At 50.9% G+C, this 22,990-nt stretch overlaps 1 protein-coding gene across 1 annotated transcript in view; it reads right to left on the bottom strand.

Annotated features, from left to right (window-relative positions):
- The window catches only part of WDR18 (WD repeat domain 18), a 103,593-nt gene that overhangs the window by 46,507 nt on the left and 34,096 nt on the right, over positions 1–22,990 (bottom strand). The window contains exons 5-7 of the mRNA XM_060232823.1: positions 15,294–15,437; positions 9,874–9,938; positions 3,845–3,969 (exon numbers count right to left, since the gene is read on the bottom strand). Coding sequence (XP_060088806.1) covers positions 3,845–3,969; positions 9,874–9,938; positions 15,294–15,437 — 334 coding nt within the window. The remainder of the gene's footprint in view (positions 1–3,844; positions 3,970–9,873; positions 9,939–15,293; positions 15,438–22,990) is intronic.

Genomic DNA, 22,990 nt, shown 5'->3' with positions numbered 1-22,990 from the left:
AGCACCTTTAAAACCAATGAATGCTAATGTTTTAAGTTTTTTAAAAAGATCTTTAATTATGTGTGTCTGTGTCTTTTACAAAGTTTATAACTCTGCTACCTGATCTTAAATAGGTACACACGTGGCCCGGCTTGACAAGGTCTCATTTATGTCAGATCTGGCCCTCATAACAAATGAGTTCGACACCCCTGGACCAGAAACTTGGCCCTTACCTGAATAACCCAGGCTAGCCTGATCTCATCAAATATCACAAGCTAAAAGCAGGGTCAGCCCTGGGGAGTTACTTGGATGGGAGCCCACCAAGGAAGTTCTGGGCCACCACGCAGAGGCAAGCGATGCCAAACCACCTCTGCTTATCTCTTTGCCTCGAGAATCCTTTTTTTCTGCCGAGGGCCACATGGATATTTATAACATCATTCGCAGGCCATAAAAAATGATCAACTTAAACAACAGCGCTCCGCCAAGGGAGAACCAGGCCAGCAAAATTAATGCAAATAATTGTTTTTCTATTTGAAGCCATGTGGGGAGAGCCTAATCTGGCACGCACACACACAGCCTGCCGCCCTAGGCAAATGCCTAGATTCAGGCTTTTTTGTAGAAAAAGCCCAGCAGGAACTCAGTAGCATATTAGACCACATCCCCTAATATTAGCATATTAGGTCACGCATCATTGGCATATTAGGCCACACCCTCTGGGATAATCAATAAAGAAAGGGCAATAAAGGGGAACAAATAAATGGAAAGAAAGGGAAATAAAGAAATGAGGAGGAAACTTACCTAAATTGTGACAGTAACTATTCCAGGCCCTGCAGCAATTCTGGCCAGCCGGTCAGGCCCCAGGGAGGCTGCTGCACAGTACATCTGGGCCCTGTGATCCCTGCCTGGCCCCTGGGGAGGCTGCTGCACAGTGCGGCTGGGCCCCACGATCCTCGCTGGCCAAACAGGCCCCAAGGAGGCTGCCACATGGCTCAGTTCGGTCCAGCAATCCCCGAGGGCCATAACAAGTGATCTCAAGAGCTGTAAGCGGCCCTCGGGACGGAGGTTCCCCACCCCTGCCGTAAGGAGTCTCCACAAATCAACTGCGACCTGACTCACTGCTGCCTGAAAACTAAGCTTCCATTCCGCTACTAGATCAAGCCCAAATTGCCAATTCCTGACACACCACACCTGCCTTTTCCCCTCTCAGTAAGCAACCAAAGGGAAACGTAGATAAGGGTGGCGGAGATACAAAGCAATTCTTCCGTGTGTAAATTTGTCTCAATTGTGCTTCTGAAAGCGAACACAAATCAAGTTACTCTAACCCAAAAATACAACTAGCGTTATCAAAATATATTTAATAGCAAACAAAACATCAGCAGGAGAAGAGCCAAACGCCTAAGGATGTGTGTGTGTGTATTCAAAAAGTCCACCGAGGCAATTTCCTTTTTCTTAAGTCAATTTCATAGAAGGTGCAGGTTCAGCCTCCTGTGGAGCAAACAGAACAAAGGACAGCCTTAAGAACGCCAAGGGGAACAGGCGAACGTCAGCTGGTCAATGGAGATTCTTAGATGTGCAGGAAATTTCTATTTTTGCCGCATGGTTTATGGATTTTGTTGTTGTTGTTCAGTCGCACAGTCGAGTCTGACAAAGTCACGCCAGGCCCTCCTGTCTTCCACTCTCCTCCGAAGTCTGCTCAAATTCGTGTTTGTTACATCAGTAACGCTGTCCAGCCATCTCCTCTTTTGCCGTCCCCTTCTTCTTTGCCTTCTGTCTTTCCCGGCATCAGGGTCTTCTCCAGGGAGTGCTCCCTTCTCATTGGGTGGCCAAAGCATTTGAGCTTCAGCTTCAGCATCTGACCTTCCAGGGAACAGTCAGGGTTGATTTCCCTTAGGACTGACTGATTGGATCTTCTTGCAGTCCAAGGGACTCTCAAGAGTCTTCTCCAGCATCACAGCTCGAAAGCATCTATTCTTCTGCGCTCGGCCTTCCTTATGGTCCAGCTCTCACAGCCATACATTACTACTGGGAATACCATCGCTTTGACTATACAGACTTTTGTTGGCAGGCTGATGTCTCTGCTTTTTATTATACTGCCCAGGTTGGCCATAGCTGTCCTGCCAAAGAGCAAACGTCTTTTAATTTCATGGCTGCAGTCATCTGCAGCGATCTTGGATCCCAGAAAAGTGAAGTCTGTCACTACTTCCATGTCTTCCCCTTCTATTTGCCAAGGTGTGATGGGGCCAGATGCCACGATCTTAGTTTCATTTCCTTCTCCAGGTGATCACATTTAGTCTGGATTCTCAGCTGTGGCCTGTCCATCTTGGGTGGCCCTGCACGGCATAGCCCACAGCCTCATTGAACCGCGCAAGCCCTCTCGCCACGTCAAGATAGCAATCCATGAGAGGGGGTGGTTTATGGTTTATTAAATTTATACCCCGCCAAGGCAGGCTCGGGGCAGCTTACAACAATAGGCAGAAAACAAACAGTCATAAAACCAGGTGCATCGTAGTAATAAAATCAGTTAAGTTTAAACAGTTTAAAACACGGGTTGCCGAGGGTAGCTCTCCAGATCTTTTTTTGCCTACAACTCCCATCAGCCCCAGCCAGCATGGCCAATGGTTGAGGCTGACTGGAGTTGTAGGCAATAAACATCTGGAGAGCTACCGTTGGCCACCACTAATTTAAAACAATGGGTGCTAATAACATCCTGATACAATTGGTGCTAATAACATTTCGAGCATAAGAGCTCAACGAGGTATCCACAAATTCAGAACCTGTTTTCGCTTTCTAGGCTTTCTCTAAGCTTCTATCAAGACAAGGCGCTTCTCATGAAGTTCCAGAGCTTCCGTTGTTTTACAGTTCCAGAAAGGTTACCAACTTAGGTTGCTGTAATTTCCGGCACCTTCTATGAAATTGACTTAAGAAAAAGGGAATTGCCTCTGTGGACTTTTTTTTTTTTTAAATATGTCATTAGGCATTTGGCTCTTTGCTATAAATATATTTTGATAAGGTTAGTGAGAGCTGGGCCATAAGGAAGGCCGAGAGCAGAAGAATAGATGCTTTTGAGCTGCGGTGTTGGAGAAGAATCTTGAGAGTCCCTTGGACTGCAGGAAGATCCAATCAGTCAGTCCTAAGGGAAATCAACCCTGACTGTTCCTGGAAGGTCAGATGCTGAGCCTCAAATCCTTTGGCCACCCAATGAGAAGGGAGCACTCCCTGGAGAAGACCCTGATGCTGGGAAAGACAGAAGGCAAAAGAAGAAGGGGATGGCAAAAGAGGAGATGGCTGGACAGCGTTACTGATGTAACAAACACAAATTTGAGCAGACTTCAGAGGATGGTGGAAGACAGGAGGGCCTGATGTGACGGTCCATGGAGTCGCAAAGAGTCAAACTTAACTCTGCGACTCAACAACAAGGGAAATCAACCCAGACTGTTCCCTGGAAGGTCAGATGCTGAAGCTGAAGCTCAAATCCTTTGGCCACCCAATGAGAAGGGAGCACTCCCTGGAGAAGACCCTGATGCTGGGAAAGACAGAAGGCAAAAGAAGAAGGGGACGGCAAAGGAGGAGATGGCTGGACAGCGTTACTGATGTAACAAACACGAATTTGAGCAGACTTCGGAGGAGGGTGGAAGACAGGAGGGCCTGGCGTGACTCGGTCCAGGAGGTCGCAAAGAGTCAGACTCGACTGTGCGACTGAACAACAAGTTAATTTCCGCTCGCAGTGGCAACTGGACACCAGAGTGAAGGATCTAACCCAAGTTCTCAGCATCACGCACAGAGGTTTTTACCGACTCTCTCCCCATTTAACTGCATCCGGATCAGCCCTTGCCCCGCCATGGTGTGCCGCTCCTATAGTAACCACCTTTGTAATTCACTGTGCGCAGACACTGTTTGCTCTGGACGTCCCACAGCCGGGCGGTTTCGTCGTGCGATCCGGAGAGCAGGAGGCTTCCGTCGGTGGAGACTGACAGGCATGTCACCTGGTTCCTGTAAGGAAAGAACAAGAGGCGTCCGGTCAAGAGACCAAAAGATACTATTCTGTTTGCAATTCAACTTTCTAAGCTCTGCAGCAGAGAAGGCCGCGAATGCCTGAAACTGGCCTTGAGGCAGGGCTTTTTTTTTGAAGCTAGAACTCCTTTGCATATGAGGCCGCACCCCCCTGATGTAGCCAATCCTCCCGGAGCTTGCAGCAGGCCCTGTACTTAGAGCCCTGTAAGCTCTTGGAGGATTGGCTACATTGGGAAGGGGTGTGACCTAATAGGCAAAGGAGGTCCTGCTAGAATTCCACCCCTGTAGCCAATCCTCCTGGAGCTTACAGCAGGGCCTGTACAAAGAGCCCTGGAAGCTCTGAGAGGATTAGGGTTTGTAGAATCTTTCGGGCTCAAGTGCCGTGTTCTTTCAAAGTGTAGCTGTAGCTGAACATGCACTTCAAGAAGGAGACCACGTCATCCACTTTGAAAGAACTGAAGTCCTTTCTACGGCCTCACATTATCATACCCGCCTGAACAGAGAAGCTATTGAGATTTACAAACACCAGCACAACTTTAACAGAAAGGAAGAAGGCATTTCCATCCACCATTCTTGGTATCCAGCTCTGCAAAACACCCTACAGACTATAAATTGCAGAAATTCACAGAACAACCAGTACATTCCACAGAACAATCAGCACAGTCAACAACCATCTTCCTTTTCTGCACACCCCTTCCAACCCTCCCAGCAATTAACACAGAACAATGGTCACATTCAACAGCCAGTTTCCTTATCACTACCCTTCCAGGAAGCCCCACCAAACAATGGGCACATCCACAAACCAATTGCCCTTTCACCACACCCCCTCCAGCCTAGAAATAGCAGCTCTCCAGCAGCCCTGGCCCCACTCAATGCACAGCAGCCAAGAAGGTCAGAGCGCCTGCTCCGGCTGCAACGCCACTGAGGATATTCTCCGCAGCTGAGAATGAAACGTCTGGAAGGAAAACTTTCTCCAGTAGAACACGGCACTTGATCCCGAAAGACTCTATAAACCCTAATAATGTTACCAGCCGCGAAAACCTGAAATCTCTGAGAGGATTGACTGCATCAGTGGGGTGTGCCCTAATATGCAAAGGAGCTCCTGCTGCAAAAAAAGCCCTGGCTCAAGGGACATTCCTGCCTGCTCCTCTGCTTCCCTCTCCACCCCAGTGAGAAGTGGGGCCTCCGCAACGTGGCGGGTGCCTGGGATGAGTCAGAGGAAGCTGCCTCTGCAGGAGTGGGGGTGGGGAGGATCTGGCCTTGGAGTGATTTTGTCATTTTTTTTGCAGCGCCTCTTACTCTCAGTTCATGTCTGGAGGGGAATGAGGGAGCAGACTGGATTGGACCCCATGGGTGGTGGATGACAGACCTAGAGGTTAAGAACATAAGAGAAGCCATGTTGGATCAGGCCAGTGGCCCATCCGGTCCAACACTCTGTCACACAGGGGTCACAAAACCCAGGTGCCATCAGGAGGTCCACCAGTGCGGCCAGAACACTAGAATTCCTCCCACTGTTGCCCCCCCCCCCCAAGAACCAAGAATACAGAGCGTCACTTCCCCAGACATAAGAATAGAGAAGCCATGTTGTATCAGGCCAGTGGCCCATCCAGTCCAACACTCTGGGTCACACAGTGGCTAAAAAAGCCAGGTGCCATCAGGAAGTCCACCAGTGGGGCCAGAACACTAGAAGCCCTCCCTCTGTGCCCCCCGCAAGCACCAAGAATACAGAGCATCACTTGCCCCAGAGAGTTCCAACAATATGCTGTGGCTCATAGCCACTGATGGACCTCTGCTCCAGATGTTTATCCAGTCCCCTCTTGAAGCTATGCCTGTAGCCGCCGTCATCTCCTGTGGCAGTGAATTCCACGTGTTAATCACCCTTTGGGTGAAGAAGTACTTCATTGGATAAGAGTACGGGCAGAGGCCTGTAAGAGGTGAAGAGGTTCCCTCAGCACGAAATATTCCCTGCAAACACAGAACTTGGACAACTGGGGAGGGGGGGGATAGGCTCTCTGGCCGCCTCCCACCATTCGCTACTGCTGCAGCAGTTTTCTGTATCCAGGAAATCTACGCATGGGGGACGTTTTAAAACATGACCCTCCCTACGCTGCCTGCACTGGCCTGGTCCATCATGCAACTGTCCCGTTCTCTTTCTTTCGGAGGTGTGGACCAAGCCCCCTCCCCCAAGCCTTAACCTTGCCATGCCCGGATAATGATGTTCTTATGAAGGCCTCAGGCTCTGTGCCCTGTTGTTGGCCCTCCAGAGGAACTGATTAGCCACTGTGTGAGACAGGATGCTGAAGTAGATGGACCACTAGTCTGATCCAGCAGGGTTCTTCTGATGTTCTAATGAAGGCCTCAGGCTCTGTGCCCTGTTGTTGGCCCTCCAGAGGAACTGATTAGCCACTGTGTGAGACAGGATGCTGGACTAAATGGACCACTGGTCTGATCCAGAAGGGTTCTTCTGATGTTCTCATGAGGGCCTCAGACTCTCTGCCCTGTTGTTGGCCCTCCAGAGGAACTGGCTGGCCACTGTGTGAGATGGGATGCTGGACTAGATGGACCCTCACTGGTCTGATCCAGCAGGGTTCTTCTGATGTTCTCACGAGGGCCTCAGCCTCTCTGCCCTGTTGTTGGCCCTCCAGAGGAACTGGTTGGCCACTGTGTGAGGCAGGATGCTGGACTAGATGGACCACTGGTCTGATCCAGCAGGGCTCTCCTCATGTTCTTATTAGGGAGGGTCTCAGCCTCTATGTTCTACTATTGGCCATCAAGGAGAGCTATTTGGCCACTGTTAGAGACAGGACACTGGACTAGATGGCCTACTGGTCTGATCTAGCAGAGCTCTTCTGATGTTCTTATGAAGGCCTTGACCTCTCTGCCCTGTTGCTGGCCCTCCAGAGGAATTGGTTGGCCGCTGTGAGACAGGATGCTGGACTAGAGGGACCACTGGCCTGATCCAGCAGGGCTGTTATGCTAGTTTCTCCATGCAGGTATTTTATATGCAAAAACCAATAACAAGAGCTTCAAAAGAAATGCTGGCCTGTTTGCTCACAAGGGCTTTTGATGGTGCCTGAGGCTGACGACGGACAGGATACGGCTTACAGGGCTTAGCGTTTGATGTTTTAATTCCTTGTGCCAAATGACGGATGGCGAGGCATAGTAAGCCCAGCATCTGAGGAAAGGCAGGGCGTAAATGTTTGAAGAGAAGACTGTACCCACGTGCAGGACACTTTGCTTCCTCCAGACCCAGATTTACATGCATCCTGGGGGCTGAATCAGGCCCTCCTATCAGGCCCCCGAGCAACTGGCTGTCCTCTGCTTCCTTCTCCCTCTCTCTTGCCACTGATGGACCCCTGCTCCAGATGTTTCTCCAATCCCCTCTTGAAGCTGGCTATGCTTGCAGCTGCCACCACCTCACAGCTTGCTTTGCCAGGCTTGCTCAATCGCACAGGAGCTACAGAGCAAAACCTCCATTTTCCTTGGGGAAGAATAGCTTGCTCTCAGTTGCACAGTAGAGCTGCTGAGCCAAGCCTCTCTTTCTTCTATTGGATGAGGCTTCTCCTCAGAGCCAGTTTGGTGTAGTGGTGAAGTGTGGCAGACTTTTATCTGGGAGAACCGGGTTTGATTCCCCACTCCTCCACTTGCACCTGCTGGAATGGCCTTGGGTCAGCCAAAGCTCTGGCAGAGGTTGTCCTTGAAAGGGCAGCTGCTGTGAGAGCCCTCTCAGTCCCACCCACCTCACAGGGTGTCTGTTGTGGGGGGAGAAGATAAAGGAGATTGTAAGCCGCTCTGAGTCTCTGATTCCGAGAGAAGGGCGGGGTATAAATCTGCAATTCTTCTTCCTTTGGGGAGAAAGGGAGGGGAGGAATAGCTTGCTTTGCCAGGCTCTCTCAATTACACAGCACAGCTACTGAGCCAAGCCTCCCTTCCTTCTATTGGCTGAGGCTCCTTCCCCTCCTGGTCCCCTGGGGAAGGAAGGAAAGAGCCAGAGCTTCCTTCGCCCAGTTACCTGAATCCCATGGGAGAGATACAAAGCCAAATGAGCGCTAATGTTTTAAGGCTTTTAAAAAATCTTTTTGTCTGTTTATATCTCTGCTACTTAATCATAAATAGGTACATACATGGCCCGGTCCAACCCGACATGGCTCGGCCCAACAAGATCTCATTTATGTCAGATCCAGCCCTCTTAACAAATGAGTTTAACACCTCTGCCCTAGTCTGTGGTTTCAAGATCAGGGATGACTGAGGCATGCTGAATTGGAACTCACAGCTATGTCCCACTGGTGGTGGCAAGCTCCTTTTGTGTAACAGAATGCCCCTGTATAAATCGATAGTGCAGCCTCACCTGGAGTACTTTGTACAATTCTGGACACCGCACCTCAAAAAAGATATTATAGCATTGGAAAAAGTCCAGAAAAGGGCAACTAGAACGATTCAAGGGTTGGAACACTTTCCCTATGAAGAAAGGTTAAAACGCTTGGGGCTCTTTAGCTTGGGAGAAACGTCGACTGCGGGGGTGACATAATAGAGGTTTACAAGATTATGCATGGGATAGAGAAGGTAAAGAAAGAAGTACTTTTCTCCCTTTCTCACAATACAAGTACTTCTGGGCACTCCATGAAATTGCTGAGCAGTCGGGTTAGAATCGATAAAAGGAAGCACTTCTTCACCCAAAGGGTGATTAACACGTGGAATTCACTGCCACAGGAGGTGGTGGCAGCTGCAAGCATAGCCAGCTTCAAGAGGGGATTGGAGAAACATCTGGAGCAGGGGTCCATCAGTGGCTATTAGCCACAGGGTATAGATGGAACTCTGCCTGGGGCAGGGATGCTCTGTATTCTTGGTGCTTGGGTAGGTGGCAACAGTGGGACGGCTTCTAGTGTCCTGGCCCCACTGGTGGACCTCCTGATGGCCCCTGGGTTTTGGCCACTGCGTGATGCAGGGTTGGACTGGATGGGCCACTGGCCTGACCCAACATGGTTCCTCTTAACGTTCTTAACATGCCTTTCCTTGTCACAGGAGGCTCAAAGAGAAAGGGTTCCTTGCATCAAAAGAACATGCCGCACCAGGAGGTGGAGAAACCAAGCCCCGCCCCCTGGTGAGACGAGAGGCTCTCTTCTTTCAAATGCAGAACGGAAGACGATTCTCTGGTGGGGTTCCAAGACATCCGAGAAGTGCCCGAACCGGATTCCTCATTCACAAAGACAGCAGTGGACAAGTCACGTTTATTGCGATGAGTCATCTCAATAAGCCCTGAGTCATCTCAATAAGCCCTTAGTCATCTCTTTCCAACGGGGAGGTGACCACTCTTCCACCATCCCACAGCACTGACACCTGAACCACCCCAGCACAAACCCAGAGCGCCAAATAACATCTTATAATATCATTACATGCGGCGCTCGATAAGAATTAAAACACACCATCTAGATCCCGGCGAGTGAACCTGGAACCGTACTACATATTTTCGATTGTATGACCTGTCAAAATGTTTTCATGATTGTATTGTACCCTTGGCTTTAATATTATGTCGTTTTCACTGTTGTCAGCTGCCCTGAGCCCATTGGGGGAGCGCAGGATATAAATGCAATAAAATAAAATGTTGCCTTTGATTCCTGAGGTTGTATTCTTCTCCTCCCTTGGCCCCACAGATCACCCTGGGTTTTAAAATGTGGGCTCTAGCTATGGAGCTGGATCTGCTACAACACTCACCTGAGGAGTAAGAAAGGAGCAACGGCTTCCCCCCCCCCCCCCCCCGCAAAGTATTCCACCCGCATTGATGTGTGTCTGGGGAACCGCGGCTGAATTGATCCATGCTTACGGCTCTGGCCCAATGCAAACACTTGAGCTCCTGGAAGATTTTGCCACTCTCCCGCAACTCACCTGTGCCCCTGGAAGGTTTTGCCGTTCTCCCGCTCAGTCCGAAAGCCCCTCTCTCTTTGCGCAGGCTGTCAAGAAGGGAGAGGGGGGGGGAAAGAGCCCAGTTTTAATTGCCACAAGAAGGGGACAAAAGTTTTTAATGGTCCATCCCATTCACAGAGGAGTGGGGAAGTGGTTCAGGCAGGACGCAGAACATACGAACATATATAAAGCTGCCTTCTACTGAATCAGACCCCCCTGGGTCCATGAAAGTCAGTCTTGTCTACTCAGAGTGGCAGCAGCTCTTCAGGGTCTCAAGCGGAGCTTTTTCACGCCTGCTTGCCTGGACCCTTTTTAATTGGAGATGCCGGGGATTGAACCTGGGACCTTCTGCTTCCCAAGCAGATGCTCTACCACTGAGCCACCATTCCTCCATCTCCATCACCTACTGCCTGGACCCTTTTGAGTTGGAGATGCCGGGGATTGAACCTGGGACCTTCTGCTTCCCAAGCAGATGCTCTACCACCGAGCCACCGTCCCTCCATCTCCTTCACCTACTGCCTGGACCCTTTTGAGTTGGAGATGCCGGGGATTGAACCTGAGACCTCCTGCTTACCAAGCGGATGCTCTACCACTGAGCCACCGTCCCTCCATCTCCTTCACCAACTGCCTGGACCCTTTTGAGTTGGAGATGCTGGGGATTGAACCTGAGACCTCCTGCTTACCAAGCAGATGCTCCACCACTGAGCCACCGTCCCTCCATCTCCTTCACCTACTGCCTGGACCCTTTTGAGTTGGAGATGCTGGGGATTGAACCTGAGACCTCCTGCTTACCAAGCGGATGCTCTACCACTGAGCCACCGTCCCTCCATCTCCTTCACCTACTGCCTGGACCCTTTTGAGTTGCAGATGCCGGGGATTGAACCTGGGATCTTCTGCTTACCAAGCAGATGCTCTACCACTGAGCCACCATCCCTCCCTTAAAGAATCACTGGAAAGGGGCCACATTCTGACAATGAGGTCATTGGGGAGGGACGGTGGCTCAATGGTAGAGCATCTGCTTGGGAAGCAGAAGGTCCCAGGTTCAATCCCTGGCATCTCCAAAAAAGGGTCCAGGCAAATAGGTGTGAAAAACCTCAGCTTGAGACCCTGGAGAGCCACTGCCAGTCTGAGAAGACAATACTGACTTTGATGGACCAAGGGTCTGATTCAGTATATGGCAGCTTCATATGTTCATATGTCCATTGCCCTCTGTGCAGAGCTGAACCATGGCTGAAAGCCATCATCGTCTGGAAAGCCTCTGCTTTCTTTTGCTGCCAGGGGTGATTTTTAAAAAATATGGCGTCCAGCCATGAGTGGGCACAAAGCACTGATGCTGCACCGTGGAGCTTGGAGCCCTTCGACGGGAGCGCCACCATTTGGCGTGGTAACTGCATGACGCCACAGCCAAAGCCAAAAAAGAGGCTGCGGCAAAAGAGTTTGGCAAGGACAATCTGTGACCGCCGGCTGCTCAAATCCACTGCAGCGATGACAGTCGGCCACGGCTGGCCGCTTGAACTCGCTAAGATCCCAGGCAGAAAGTAAAATCCTGGCTACGGCTGGCCAATCTACAAGCCAGGTAGGGCTGTAGTGCCAATCACCAGGGAGACCTGCTGGATCTTGTCTCCTTGCCTGCAGAGAGGAAGGAAAAGCCGCCTACAGCACTGTTTGCCTGGTTCTGCCCCCTCAATTGCAGCCTGTTGTTAAACAAAGGAGGAGTCTCTTTGAGACCAACACAGTTTTATTCAGAATGTCAGCTTTCGTGTGCATGCAGACTTCATCAGACAGCGGAGTGGGGTGCAGTGAGCGGAGCTACTTATAGCTGGTGGGCAGGGGTTAAGAATGCAAAGTCTCGACCAGCTATAAGTAGCTCCGCTCACTGCACCCCATTCCCTTGTCTGGAGAAGTGTGCATGGACACCGAAGCTGACATTCTGAATAAAACCTTGTGGGTCTTAAAGGAGCTCCTGGACTCCTGCTTTGTTCTCCGGCTTCAGACCAGCACAGCTGCCCCCTGGATCCAGCCCGCTGTTAAAGTAGTTTATTTCACCATCAAGAATCAAGCCAAAAATTAAGATCTTGGCAACAAGCTCTGATTAGTGAGCCTGAAGGTTGGTCTGTTATGTTTTCGACTGATTTGCTACATGTTGTCCTTCCCTTCACCCCTTACCCCAAATCTGATCTCCAGGCAACCGTGGATCAGTCAAGGGTCCCTACCAGCCTTATCTTGCAGGTGAAAGAGCAGAGACTTCTCTTCCTTATGTTCCTCTTAGGAATGTAAAAAGGACTCTAAATAGTAGAGCAGGGGGCCCCACACTTGCTTAACAGAAGAGCCTCATGGAATAAAAATCAGATGGTTGAGAGCTGCAAGACGGGAGGAAGGGAGGGGAGGGAAGGAGGGAAAGGACGGGAGAGAGGGAGGAAAGGAAGGAAGGAAAAGATGGGAGGGAGGGAAGGAAAGGACGGGAGGGAGGGAAGGAAAGGACGGGAGGGAGGGAGGGGAGGAAAGGACAGGAGGGAAGGAGGAAAAGAGGGAGGGAGGGAAGGAAGGAAGAAGGGAAAGGACGGGAGGGAGGAAAGGAAGGAAGGAAAAGATGGGAGGGAGGGAGGGAGGGGAGGAAAGGACGGGAGGGAGGGAGGGAGTGAGGGAAGGAAGGAAGAAGGGAAAGGACGGGAGGGAGGAAAGGAAGGAAGGAAAAGATGGGAGGGAGGGAGGGAGGGAGGGAGGGGAGGAAAGGACGGGAGGGAGGGAGGGAGTGAGGGAAGGAAGGAAGAAGGGAAAGGACGGGAGGGAGGAAAGGAAGGAAGGAAAAGATGGGAGGGAGGGAGGGGAGGAAAGGACGGGAGGGAGGGAGTGAGGGAAGGAAGGAAGAAGGGAAAGGACGGGAGGGAGGAAAGGAAGGAAGGAAAAGATGGGAGGGAGGGGAGGAAAGGACGGGAGGGAGGGAGGGAGGAAAGGAAGGAAGGAAAAGAAGGAAGGAAGGAAGGAAGGAAGGAAGGAAGGAAGGAAGGAAGGAAGGAAGGAAGGAAGGAAGGAAGGAAGGAAGGAAGGAAGGAAAGGAGGGAGGGGAGGGAAGGAAGGAAGGAAAGGAGGGAGGGGAGGAAGGAAGGAAGGAAGGAAGGAAGGAAGGAAGGAAGGAAGGGAAGGGAAGGGAAGGGAGGAAAAGAGGGAGGGGAGGGAGGGAAGGAAGGAGGGAGGGAGGGAATGAAGGAAAGGAGGGAGGGGAGGGAGGGAAGGAAAGGAAGGGAGGTTAGGAGGGAGGGAGGAAAGGACCTGACAACTCGAGCTGGGGAGAAGGGATGCCAGTGGGACTTCGGATCACCCCCCCCCCTGAGATTTCCTGCATCTCAGCAGGTCTGGGAAGTAGCAAGGTTTCCAGGATAGCAGGGCCACATTCAATCCTGTGGAGGCCCACAGGAAGTCAAAATCTTGGGGGCCACCTCGGAAATTATCTCAGAGTTGGAGCGGCTGCCCCACCACCTGCAGTCCCCACTGCAGCCTGCAGGCCCCTTCTCCAAAGCTCCTTTGCCAAAGCTGCGGGGGAGAGGCAGAGAGAGGCAAACTTGGCGAGGATGCCAGCAGCAGCCTCACCAAGCAAGTCAGGCAAAGAGCGGCTCAGCTGCTGGCTGCACATGCAGGCTGGGAGGGCTGCAAGCAGAGGGGAAACCAGGAGGGGAGGGGGAAGCTGGCCCAGGGCCCCTAAAGGCGTGGGGGCCTGTAGGCCAGTGCCTGCTTGGCCTAATTGTTAATGCGGCCCTGCAGGATAGGAGACCGGAGAGACCCGACTTCCAGAGGATCAGCTGGCTGCCGGCTCTTGAGTCCTCCCTCAAACTTTGCCTGGGACAAGACAACATTTCCCCAGCCGGCGATCGCAAGCTGACTCCCAGGTCAGCTGAGAGTCAGCCGCAAAAGACACCCAAACAGGTTGGGAACAGCCTGCTGATTCATTGGCTACCTGATCGCTGCTGGTGAATGGGAAGTGAGCCAAACTGGCAGGGACGTTGGAGCATCCCTACTCTGCATCCATCTCGAATTCTAGGAGCGAGAAAACGTGCATAAGAAGCTGCTCCCGTCATACCAAGAGGCTGCTTTCCCTTCTCTAGCCAGAAGAACCCGTCTTTTACTTTGGTTAAACACCTTGGTCAGCTGGCAGGTTACAGAGGCTATCAGGGCTTTTTTTGTAGCAGGAACTCCTTTGCATATTGGGCCACACCCCCCTGATGTAGCCAATCCTCCTGGAGCTTACAGTAGGCACTGTATGAAGAGCCCTCTAAGGGATTCTAGCAGGACCTCCTTTGCCTATTAGGCCACACACCCCTGATGTAGCCAATCCTCCTGGAGCTTACAGTAGGCCCTGTACGAAGAGCCCTGTAAGGAATTCTAGCAGGACCTCCTTTGCCTATTAGGCCACACCTCCCTGATGTAGCCAATCCTCCTGGAGCTTCCAGTAGGCCCTGTCAGAAGAGCCCTGTAAGGGATTCTAGCAGGACTTCCTTTGCCTATTAGGCCACACCCCTCTGATGCAGCCACTCCTCCTGGAGCTTACAGTAGGCCCTGTGAGAAGAGCCCTGTAAGGAATTCTAGCAGGACCTCCTTTGCCTGTTAGGCCACACCTCCCTGATGTAGCCAATCCTCCTGGAGCTTACAGTAGGCCCTGTACTAAGAGCCCTGTAAGCTCTTGGACGATTGGCTACATCAGGGGTGCGTGGCCCGATATGCAAAGGAGTTCCTGTTTACAAAAAAAAAAAATAGCCCTGGATATGTCACTCTAGGACTTCCATTTCTCCTAGACTCTATTGCATAACACAGAGTCCACCCTCTGAAACTGTCATTTCCTCCATGGGAAGCAGCCTCTGTACTCTGGAGATCAGCTGTGATTCCAGGAGAGCTCCAGGCCTCACCTGGAGATTGACAGCCCTGAGCTTCAGGTTCTGATTGGCTGATCTCAGCCAAGGTGCCCCATTGTTCAGCTGAGGGAGAGCACGCAGCACGGAACTCTGTCTTTAAGCTCCCTGGCATGCCCACTTACGAGCACGCAAAGTTGCACATTGGGCAGGGCTTTTTCTGCAGCAGGAGCTCCTTTGCATATTAGGCCACACACCCCTGATGTAGCCAATCCTCCTGCAGCTTCCAATAGGCCCTGTAAGAAGAGCCCTGTAAGCTCCAGGAGGATTGGCTACATCAGGGGTGTGTGGCCTCATATGCAAAGAACCTCCTGCTGCAAAAAAAGGCCTGGAGGTTACAGTCTTGGAATAGGTTTCCCAGGGGACCCAGATTCAAATTCCCACTCAGCCGTGGAAGCTTGTTGGGTGACCTTGTGCCGGTTCGCTTTCGGCCTAATCTCCTTCACAGGGTGACTGCGAGGATGAAATGGAGGGGAAAGGAATGAGGCAAGGAGGACCTACCCAGGAGCACAGATCCACTTGGAAAATGGAGCCATCCATGCCGCCGCAAAACATGAAATACTCGCAGAGGTCAAGGGTCACGGACATAATGGCCACATCGAAGACGACGGACAGGAGGAGGTCCCCCGAGGAGATCTCCCAGAGCTGGAAAAAAGGAAAACGGGAGAACCAGGATCAGCCAAGAATCTCCAGCGTGTGAAATCGCACCACCCCAATCTGGAGATGGCGCATCACAGAGGTGTCTTCCATGCAGCCAGTTAGACGCTGTCACTGAAAGATGCTGCAAAGGAATCAAAACCCAAACATTAATAATGTCTGTTGGTGCAATCTATGTTTGACTACTTGGGTTGGATGGGAAGAGGAGGAGGAAGAGAAGACGACAACTACAGATTTATACCCCGCCCTTTTCTCTGAATTATAGTCTCAGAGCGGCTTAAAAAGGTAAAAGTAGTCCTCTGCGCTAGCACCAGTCCTTTTCGACTCTGGGGTGACATTGCTTTCACAACATTTTCACGGAAGACTTTTTACGAGGTGCTTTGCCATGGCCTTCCCCAGTCATCTACACTCCCCACCCTCCAGCAAGCTGGGGACTCAGTTTACCGACTTCGGAAGGATGGAAGGCTGAGTCAACCTGGAGCCGGCTACCTGAACCCAGCTTCCGCTGGGATCGAACTCAGGTCGTGAGCAGAGCTTAGGAATGCAGTACTGCAGCTTTACCACTCTGCGCCAGGGGGCTCTTCAGAGCGGCTTACGATCTCCTCTATCTTCTCCCCGCACAACAGACACCCTGTGAGGTGGGTGGAGCTGAGAGAGCTCTTATAGCAGCTGCCCTTTCAAGGACAACCTCTGGAATAGCTATGGCTGACCCAAGGCCATTCCAGCAGCTGCAAGTGGAGGAGTGGGGAATCAAACCTGGTTCTCCCAGATAAGAGAGCTGTGGCTGACCCAAGGCCATTCCAGCAGGTGCAAGTGGGGGAGTGGGGAATCAAACCTGGTTCTCCCAGATAAGAGAGCTATGGCTGACCCAAGGCCATTCCAGCAGCTGCAAGTGGAGGAGTGGGGAATCAAACCCGGTTCTCCCAGATACGAGAGCTCTGACTGACCAAAGGCCATTCCAGCACCTGCAAGTGGAGGAGTGGGGAATCAAACCTGGTTCTCCCAGATAAGAGTCCGCACACTTAACCGCTACACCAAACCGGCTCTCAACGTACATCTGTACTCAGCTAGAAAGCCTCCCTATAGTTGCTTTGGACTGGTCGTACGCACTCGCACTTCGTTCACCTCGCAGGCTTGTTGGGTGGATGAAACAGGGAACGGAGACCGATGTGTGCTGCACTGAGCTTTGGTGCAGGGGAAGAAAGGAGGGGATGATGATAACACGAGTTTTGAGCCGACTGAAAGGCGGGCGTTTCCATCCCCTGGCGACTTGTGCCAGGAGCTACTAATCTCTCAGGCGCCAAAATACAGCGGTTAATATAAGGAAATCACCGGAAACAATGCGACTTTCACAAAACCATGTACAAATGTATTTGGCGCAAACTGAATTGAACAAGAAGAACAGAACACTGAGTATGCCGTATAAGTAACGTCCCCACAAAGTCTTTCCACAGCCTGGAAGACGGCTTCTTCTAACAGACCCAGGGGTGGGCAAAGTCCTTTGAACTCAGTGTTCGACTCCAAACGGCACGGAGAAAGTAAGGAAGAAACGCTTATTGCAGGACTCCTCGCGATTTCGACAGAATGTACTTCATCAGCCTCCTTCTGAATATACTTCATCGGCCTCCTTCTCGTGACGTAATGCGGAGCCTTAACTAAATGCTCTTTACACGTGGATCAACGCATGCTCTCCTACAGGTGCTGCCGGCTACAGGTGTCTTCTACAGGTGCTGCCCACCCCTGGGTCTATCAGAAGAAGCCGACTTCCAGGCTGCGGAAAGACTTTGTGGGGACATTATTTATACTGTATACTCAGCGTTCTGTTCTTTTTGTTCATTTCAGTTTGCACTAAATATATTTGCACACGGTTTTGCGAAAGTTGCATTGTTTCCAGTGATCTCCTTATATTATCCATTGAGCACACCGGTTCCAGTTGTGTTTATCATTACGAAGATACAGCAGTGGGTCACCCCGCAGGGCTCTTGCAAGGATGACTGATGCGGAGGCTGCCTTTTGAGCGCAGAGAGGCAACCCCGTATCAACAGGCAGGGAGAGAAGCGGATGAAGTCGGGTAAACAGTGTGATGCAGTGGCTTAAAAAGCCAATGCGATTTTGGGCTGTATCCACAGAAGTCTAGTGTCCAGATCATGTGATGGGATGGTATCACTTTACTCTGCTCTGGTAAGACCTCAACTGGAGTCTTGTGTTCAGTTTTGGGCTCCACATTTTAAGAAGGATCTAGACAAGCCGGAACGGGCCCAGAGGAGGGCAACGAAGATGGTGAGGGGTCTGGAGACAAAGTCCTATGAGGAAAGGTTGAAGGAGCTGGGGATGCTTAGCCTGGAGAGGAGGCGGCTGAGAGGTGGTATGATCACCATCTTCAAGTACTTGGACCAAGTCCTATGAGGAAAGGTTGAAGGAGCTGGGCATGTTTAGCCTGGAGAGGAGGCGGCTGAGGGGTGATAGGATCACCATCTTCAAGTACTTGGAGACCAAGTCCTATGAGGAAAGGTTGAAGGAGCTGGGCATGTTTAGCCTGGAGAGGAGGCGGCTGAGGGGTGATAGGATCACCATCTTCAAGTACTTGGAGACCAAGTCCTATGAGGAATGGTTGAAGGAGCTGGGCATGTTTAGCCTGGAGAGGAGGCGGCTGAGGGGTGACAGGATCACCATCTTCAAATACTTGGAGACCAAGTCCTATGAGGAAAGGCTGAAGGAGCTGGGGATGTTTAGCCTGGAGAGGAGGCAGCTGAGGGGTGATAGGATCACCATCTTCAAGTACTTGGAAACCAAGTCCTATGAGGAAAGGTTGAAGGAGCTGGGCATGTTTAGCCTGGAGAGGAGGCGGCTGAGGGGTGATAGGATCACCATCTTCAAGTACTTGGAGACCAAGTCCTATGAGGAAAGGTTGAAGGAGCTGGGGATGTTTAGCCTGGAGAGGAGGCAGCTGAGGGGTGATAGGATCACCATCTTCAAGCACTTGGAGACCAAGTCCTATGAGGAAAGTTTGAAGGAGCTGGGCATGTTTAGCCTGGAGAGGAGGCGGCTGAGGGGTGATAGGATCACCATCTTCAAGTACTTGGAGACCAAGTCCTATGAGGAAAGGTTGAAGGACCTGGGGATGTTTAGCCTGGAGAGGAGGCGGCTGAGAGGTGATACGATCACCATCTTCAAGTCCTTGAAGGGCTGTCCCATAGAGGATGGGGTGGAATTGTTTTCTATGGCCCCAGAAGGTAGGACCAGAACCAACGGGTTGAAATGAAATCAAAAGAGTTTCCAGCTCAACATTAGGAAGAACTTCCTGACCATTAGAGCGATTCCTCAGTGGAACAGGCTTCCTTGGGAGGTGGTGGGCTCTCCTTCCTTGGAGGTTTTTAAACAGAGGCTAGATGGCCATCTGACAGCAATGAGGATCCTGTGAATTTAGGGGGAGGTGTTTGAGTTTCTTGCATTGTGCAGGGGGTTGGACTAGATGACCCCGGTGGTCCCTTCCAACTCTAGGATTCTATGGTGTTAGGGCTAGGGCTTGTATTGTTCCTCAGTGGAACAGGCTTCCTCGGGAGGTGGTGGGCTCTCCTTCCTTGAAGGTATTTAAACAGAGGCTGGATGGCCATCTGACAGCAATTAGGATCCTGTGAATTGAAGGGGAGGTGTTTGCGAGTTTCCTGCATTGTGCAGGGGGGTTGGACGATGACCCTGGGGGGTCCCTCCCAACTCTAGGATTCTATGAAGTCAGGCAAAGAGGGAAGGTCCCACTCAGGATTCCCCAGCTGTGCACAAAAACACAGCCCCGACAGTTCGCCAAAAGAAAAATACTTGTCTCCAGACAGATGTGATGATTTGGAAAGCAGCTGGTAAATTTGGGAGATCAATTCCACACACACACACACCCCGGAGGCCTTTTTGGAAAAAAACTGGAAAATCTGGGGGAACGCTGAAAACTCTCATGAATCCCCCCTCTCGTTTAGAATAGCAGAACGCTTCTAAAGACAATGTTCTTGCATATTTGAAGTAGTTGATAAGCATTTTCCAACAGAAATAAGGGAGATTTGGGACAGCATTTCGTAGATGTACAATAGTTACAAGATTTTTCTATGTTTTAATTATAAATACTACTCGGTATCCATATGCTATGCAGGGGTGGCCAAACTGTGGCTCAGAGCCACATGTGGCTTTTCCGCATATATTGTGCGGCTCCTGAAGCTCCAACCACTGTGTCAGCCATCTTGAAGAAGGAATTTCTCTCTTTAAATCACTTCACCAAGCCAAGCCAGCCAGCCACTTAGGGAATGTATTTAAAGTTGCTTTATTTCCACTGCTCTCCCCCATCTATTTTCCTTCCTCCCTCCCTCTCAAACATCTGATGTTCATGCCTTGAGGCATTGAGAGCCAGTATGGTGTAGTGGTTAAGTGTGCGGACTCTTATCTGGGAGAACCGGGTTTGATTCCCCACTCCTCCACTTGCACCTGCTGGAATGGCCTTGGGTCAGCCATAGCTCTGGCAGAGGTTGTCCTTGAAAGGGCAGCTGCTGTGAAAGCCCTCTCAGCCCCACCCACCTCACAGGGTGTTTGTTGTGGGGGAGGAAGGGAAAGGAGATTGTGAGCCGCTCTGAGACTCTTCGAAGTGGAGGGCGGGATATAAATCCAATATCTTCATCTACCTCACAGGGTGTCTGTTGTGGGGGAGGAAGGGAAAGGAGATTGTGAGCCGCTCTGAGACTCTTCGGAGTGGAGGGCGGGATATAAATCCAATATCTTCATGTACCTCACAAGGTGTCTGTTGTGGGGGAGGAAGATAAAGGAGATTGTGAGCCGCTCTGAGACTCTTCGGAGTGGAGGGCGGGATATAAATCCAATATCTTCTTCAATATCTTCTTCAAACATTTGATGTTTATTCTATGTGGCTCTTATGTTAAGCAAGTTTGGCCATTTTTATATATATAAAAAAAATGTTTGGCCACTGTGTGACACAGAGTGTTGGACTGGATGGGCCACTGGCCTGATCCAACAGGGCTTCTCTTAGGTTCTTATGTGACACAGAATGTTGGACTGGATGGGCCACTAGCCTGATCCAACAGGGCTTCTCTTATGTTCTTATGTGACAACGAGTGTTGCACTGGATGGGCCATTGGCCTGATCCAACGTGGCTTCTCTTATGTTCTTATGTGACACAGAGTGTTGGACTGGAGGGGCCATTGGCCTGATCCAACAGGGCTTCTCTTCTGTTCTTATGTGACACAGAGTGTTGGACTGGATGGGCCATTGGCCTGATCCAACAAGGCTTCTCTTATGTTCTTATGTGACACAGAGTGTTGGACTGGAGGGGCCACTGGCCTGATCCAACAGGGCTTCTCTTATGTTCTTATGTGACACAGAGTGTTGGACTGGATGGGCCATTGGCCTGATCCAACAGGGCTTCTCTTATGTTCTTTTGTGACACAGAGTGTTGGACTGGATGGGCCATTGGCCTGATCCAACAAGGCTTCTTTTATGTTCTTATCCCTCCTATAAAGCATTTGACAATACATTAAAGAAATCAGCATCTTCAGCGTTATATAGTTCAGCTTAATATCAAGACATGCTGGCAATCCTATTTACTGTGACTCCTTGAGAGAATTCTGCCCAAATAAGACATTTCCTTTTGTTCACTACAAAGTCTGTTTTGTACTCTCGATCGGAAAAATTAAAGGTACGTGAGCTACGGCAGCAAGGGGTGAAGCTGTTTGCAAGAACTGGGTAAACCAGCAATCCTTCTCATAAAAAATGAAGATATTTTATAAGTTTAAATTCCATAAATGTGACAAATAGTTCAACTGTACATGCTGACTACATTATAAATGATGCATTTCATGCTGTGAAAGCACCGAAATAAGGTCCGGTTTGCTAGGCAACGCAAGTACTGCATAATATTTCAATTCCCCCCATCAAAATTTCCTTTTATTGCTCGAGGCGGGGGGGAAACTGCTTTTTCTGATAGCTTCAAAATGTCTGCAAATGTCATCTCTCTGCTCCAAGAGGAAAGGCAGAGCTGGGGAAAGGGGGGAAGGGGGAGAGGAGAGGAGAGGAGAGGAGAGGAGAGGAGAGGAGAGGAGAGGAGAGGAGAGGAGAGGAGAGGAGAGGAGAGGAGAGGAGAGGAGAGGAAAGGAAAGGAGAGGAGAGGTAAGCCTGGTGAAGAGCCAGGGTGCTTAAGAGAATCCTGGATGGCGATTTGGGAGAATGAAGTGAGATCAGGGCCGGCGCGTGGGAGCACGCCAAGTAGGTGGTCGTCTACGACTCCACCTGACCTAGGGGCGCCACAGGGTGCCCCCTTCTCCTCACACCCAAGAGTTCCCCAGAAAGTACTAAGATCTGGATCTCAACATCTCCTAGAGATCTGAAAGAAGCGAGACTGTTGACCACCAGGGATCGGGTCTTTTCAGTGGCTGCCCCCTCCTGGTGGAATCGATTGCCGGAAGAGGTTAAGGCCTTCCGGGACCTTGCTCAGTTCCGCAGGGCCTGTAAGACCGCTCTCTTCCGGCAAGCCTTCAGTTGACCGTAGGAGAATCCTGGAACAACTGTCATCCTGAGAATAGGGGTAAGATCTGATTTGTTAGCACCAACTGTGGATTGTTTTAACTTGTACTGTTTAATGGTTTTACTGATTTTATTATTGCCATCATAGCATGCTATGATTTGATGGAAGCCGCCCTAAGCCCACCTCGATGGGGAGGCGGGGTATAAATCGAATTAAACATAAACAAACACCCTGTGCCTGCTGCCTTTCTGACTTCATTGTGACTTCCCAAAGCTCTGGAAGCCTCGGTGAAGTCGGGGGCGCCCGTTGCCTGATGTCGCCCGGCCCTCTCCCGCTTCTCCCATGGGATCCAGGGAACTGGGAAAAGGAAGCTCTGGTTCTTTCCCTCCTTTCCCAGGGGACTGGTGGCAGGGGAGAGCCGCAGCCAATAGAAGGAAGAGAGGCTTGGCTCAGTAGCTCCGCTGTGCAATTCAGAGAGCCTGGCAAAGCAAGCTATTCCTCCCCCCCCCTTCCTCCTGGCTCTGAGTGCACCCGCTGCCTCTCTGACTTCGCCAAGGCTTCCCAAGGCTCAGGTATCCTCGGTGAAGTCGGGTGAAGTGACACCCGCTGCCTTCCTGACCTCGCCCGGCCCTCACCCGCTTCAGAGGGAGTCAGGAAGAGGTCTTTCCAACTCCCTTTGAAGCAGGAAAAAATGCTCCAAGGGTTGGAACACTTTCCCTATGAAGGAAGGTTAAAACGCTTGGGGCTCTTTAGCTTGGAGAAACGTCAACTGAGGGGTGACATGATAGACTGAGGTTGACAAGATTATGCAGGGGATAGAGAAGGCTGAGAAAGAAGTCCTTTTCTCCCTTTCTCACAAGACAAGAACTCGTGGGCATTCGATGAAACTGCTGAGCAGTCAGGTTAAAACAGATAAAAGGAAGTACTTCTTCACCCTTTGGGGGGGGCTCCTTTGAGGCTTTGAGGGATCCCCGGAGAAGAGTTGCATATTCATCATCTGCAGAAGCTTACAGAGTCATTTATTTGA

The sequence above is a fragment of the Heteronotia binoei genome, chromosome 2, assembly GCF_032191835.1.
Source record: "Heteronotia binoei isolate CCM8104 ecotype False Entrance Well chromosome 2, APGP_CSIRO_Hbin_v1, whole genome shotgun sequence".
Classification (NCBI taxonomy): domain Eukaryota; kingdom Metazoa; phylum Chordata; class Lepidosauria; order Squamata; family Gekkonidae; genus Heteronotia; species Heteronotia binoei.
This window is presented reverse-complemented; position numbering and strand designations above follow the sequence as displayed.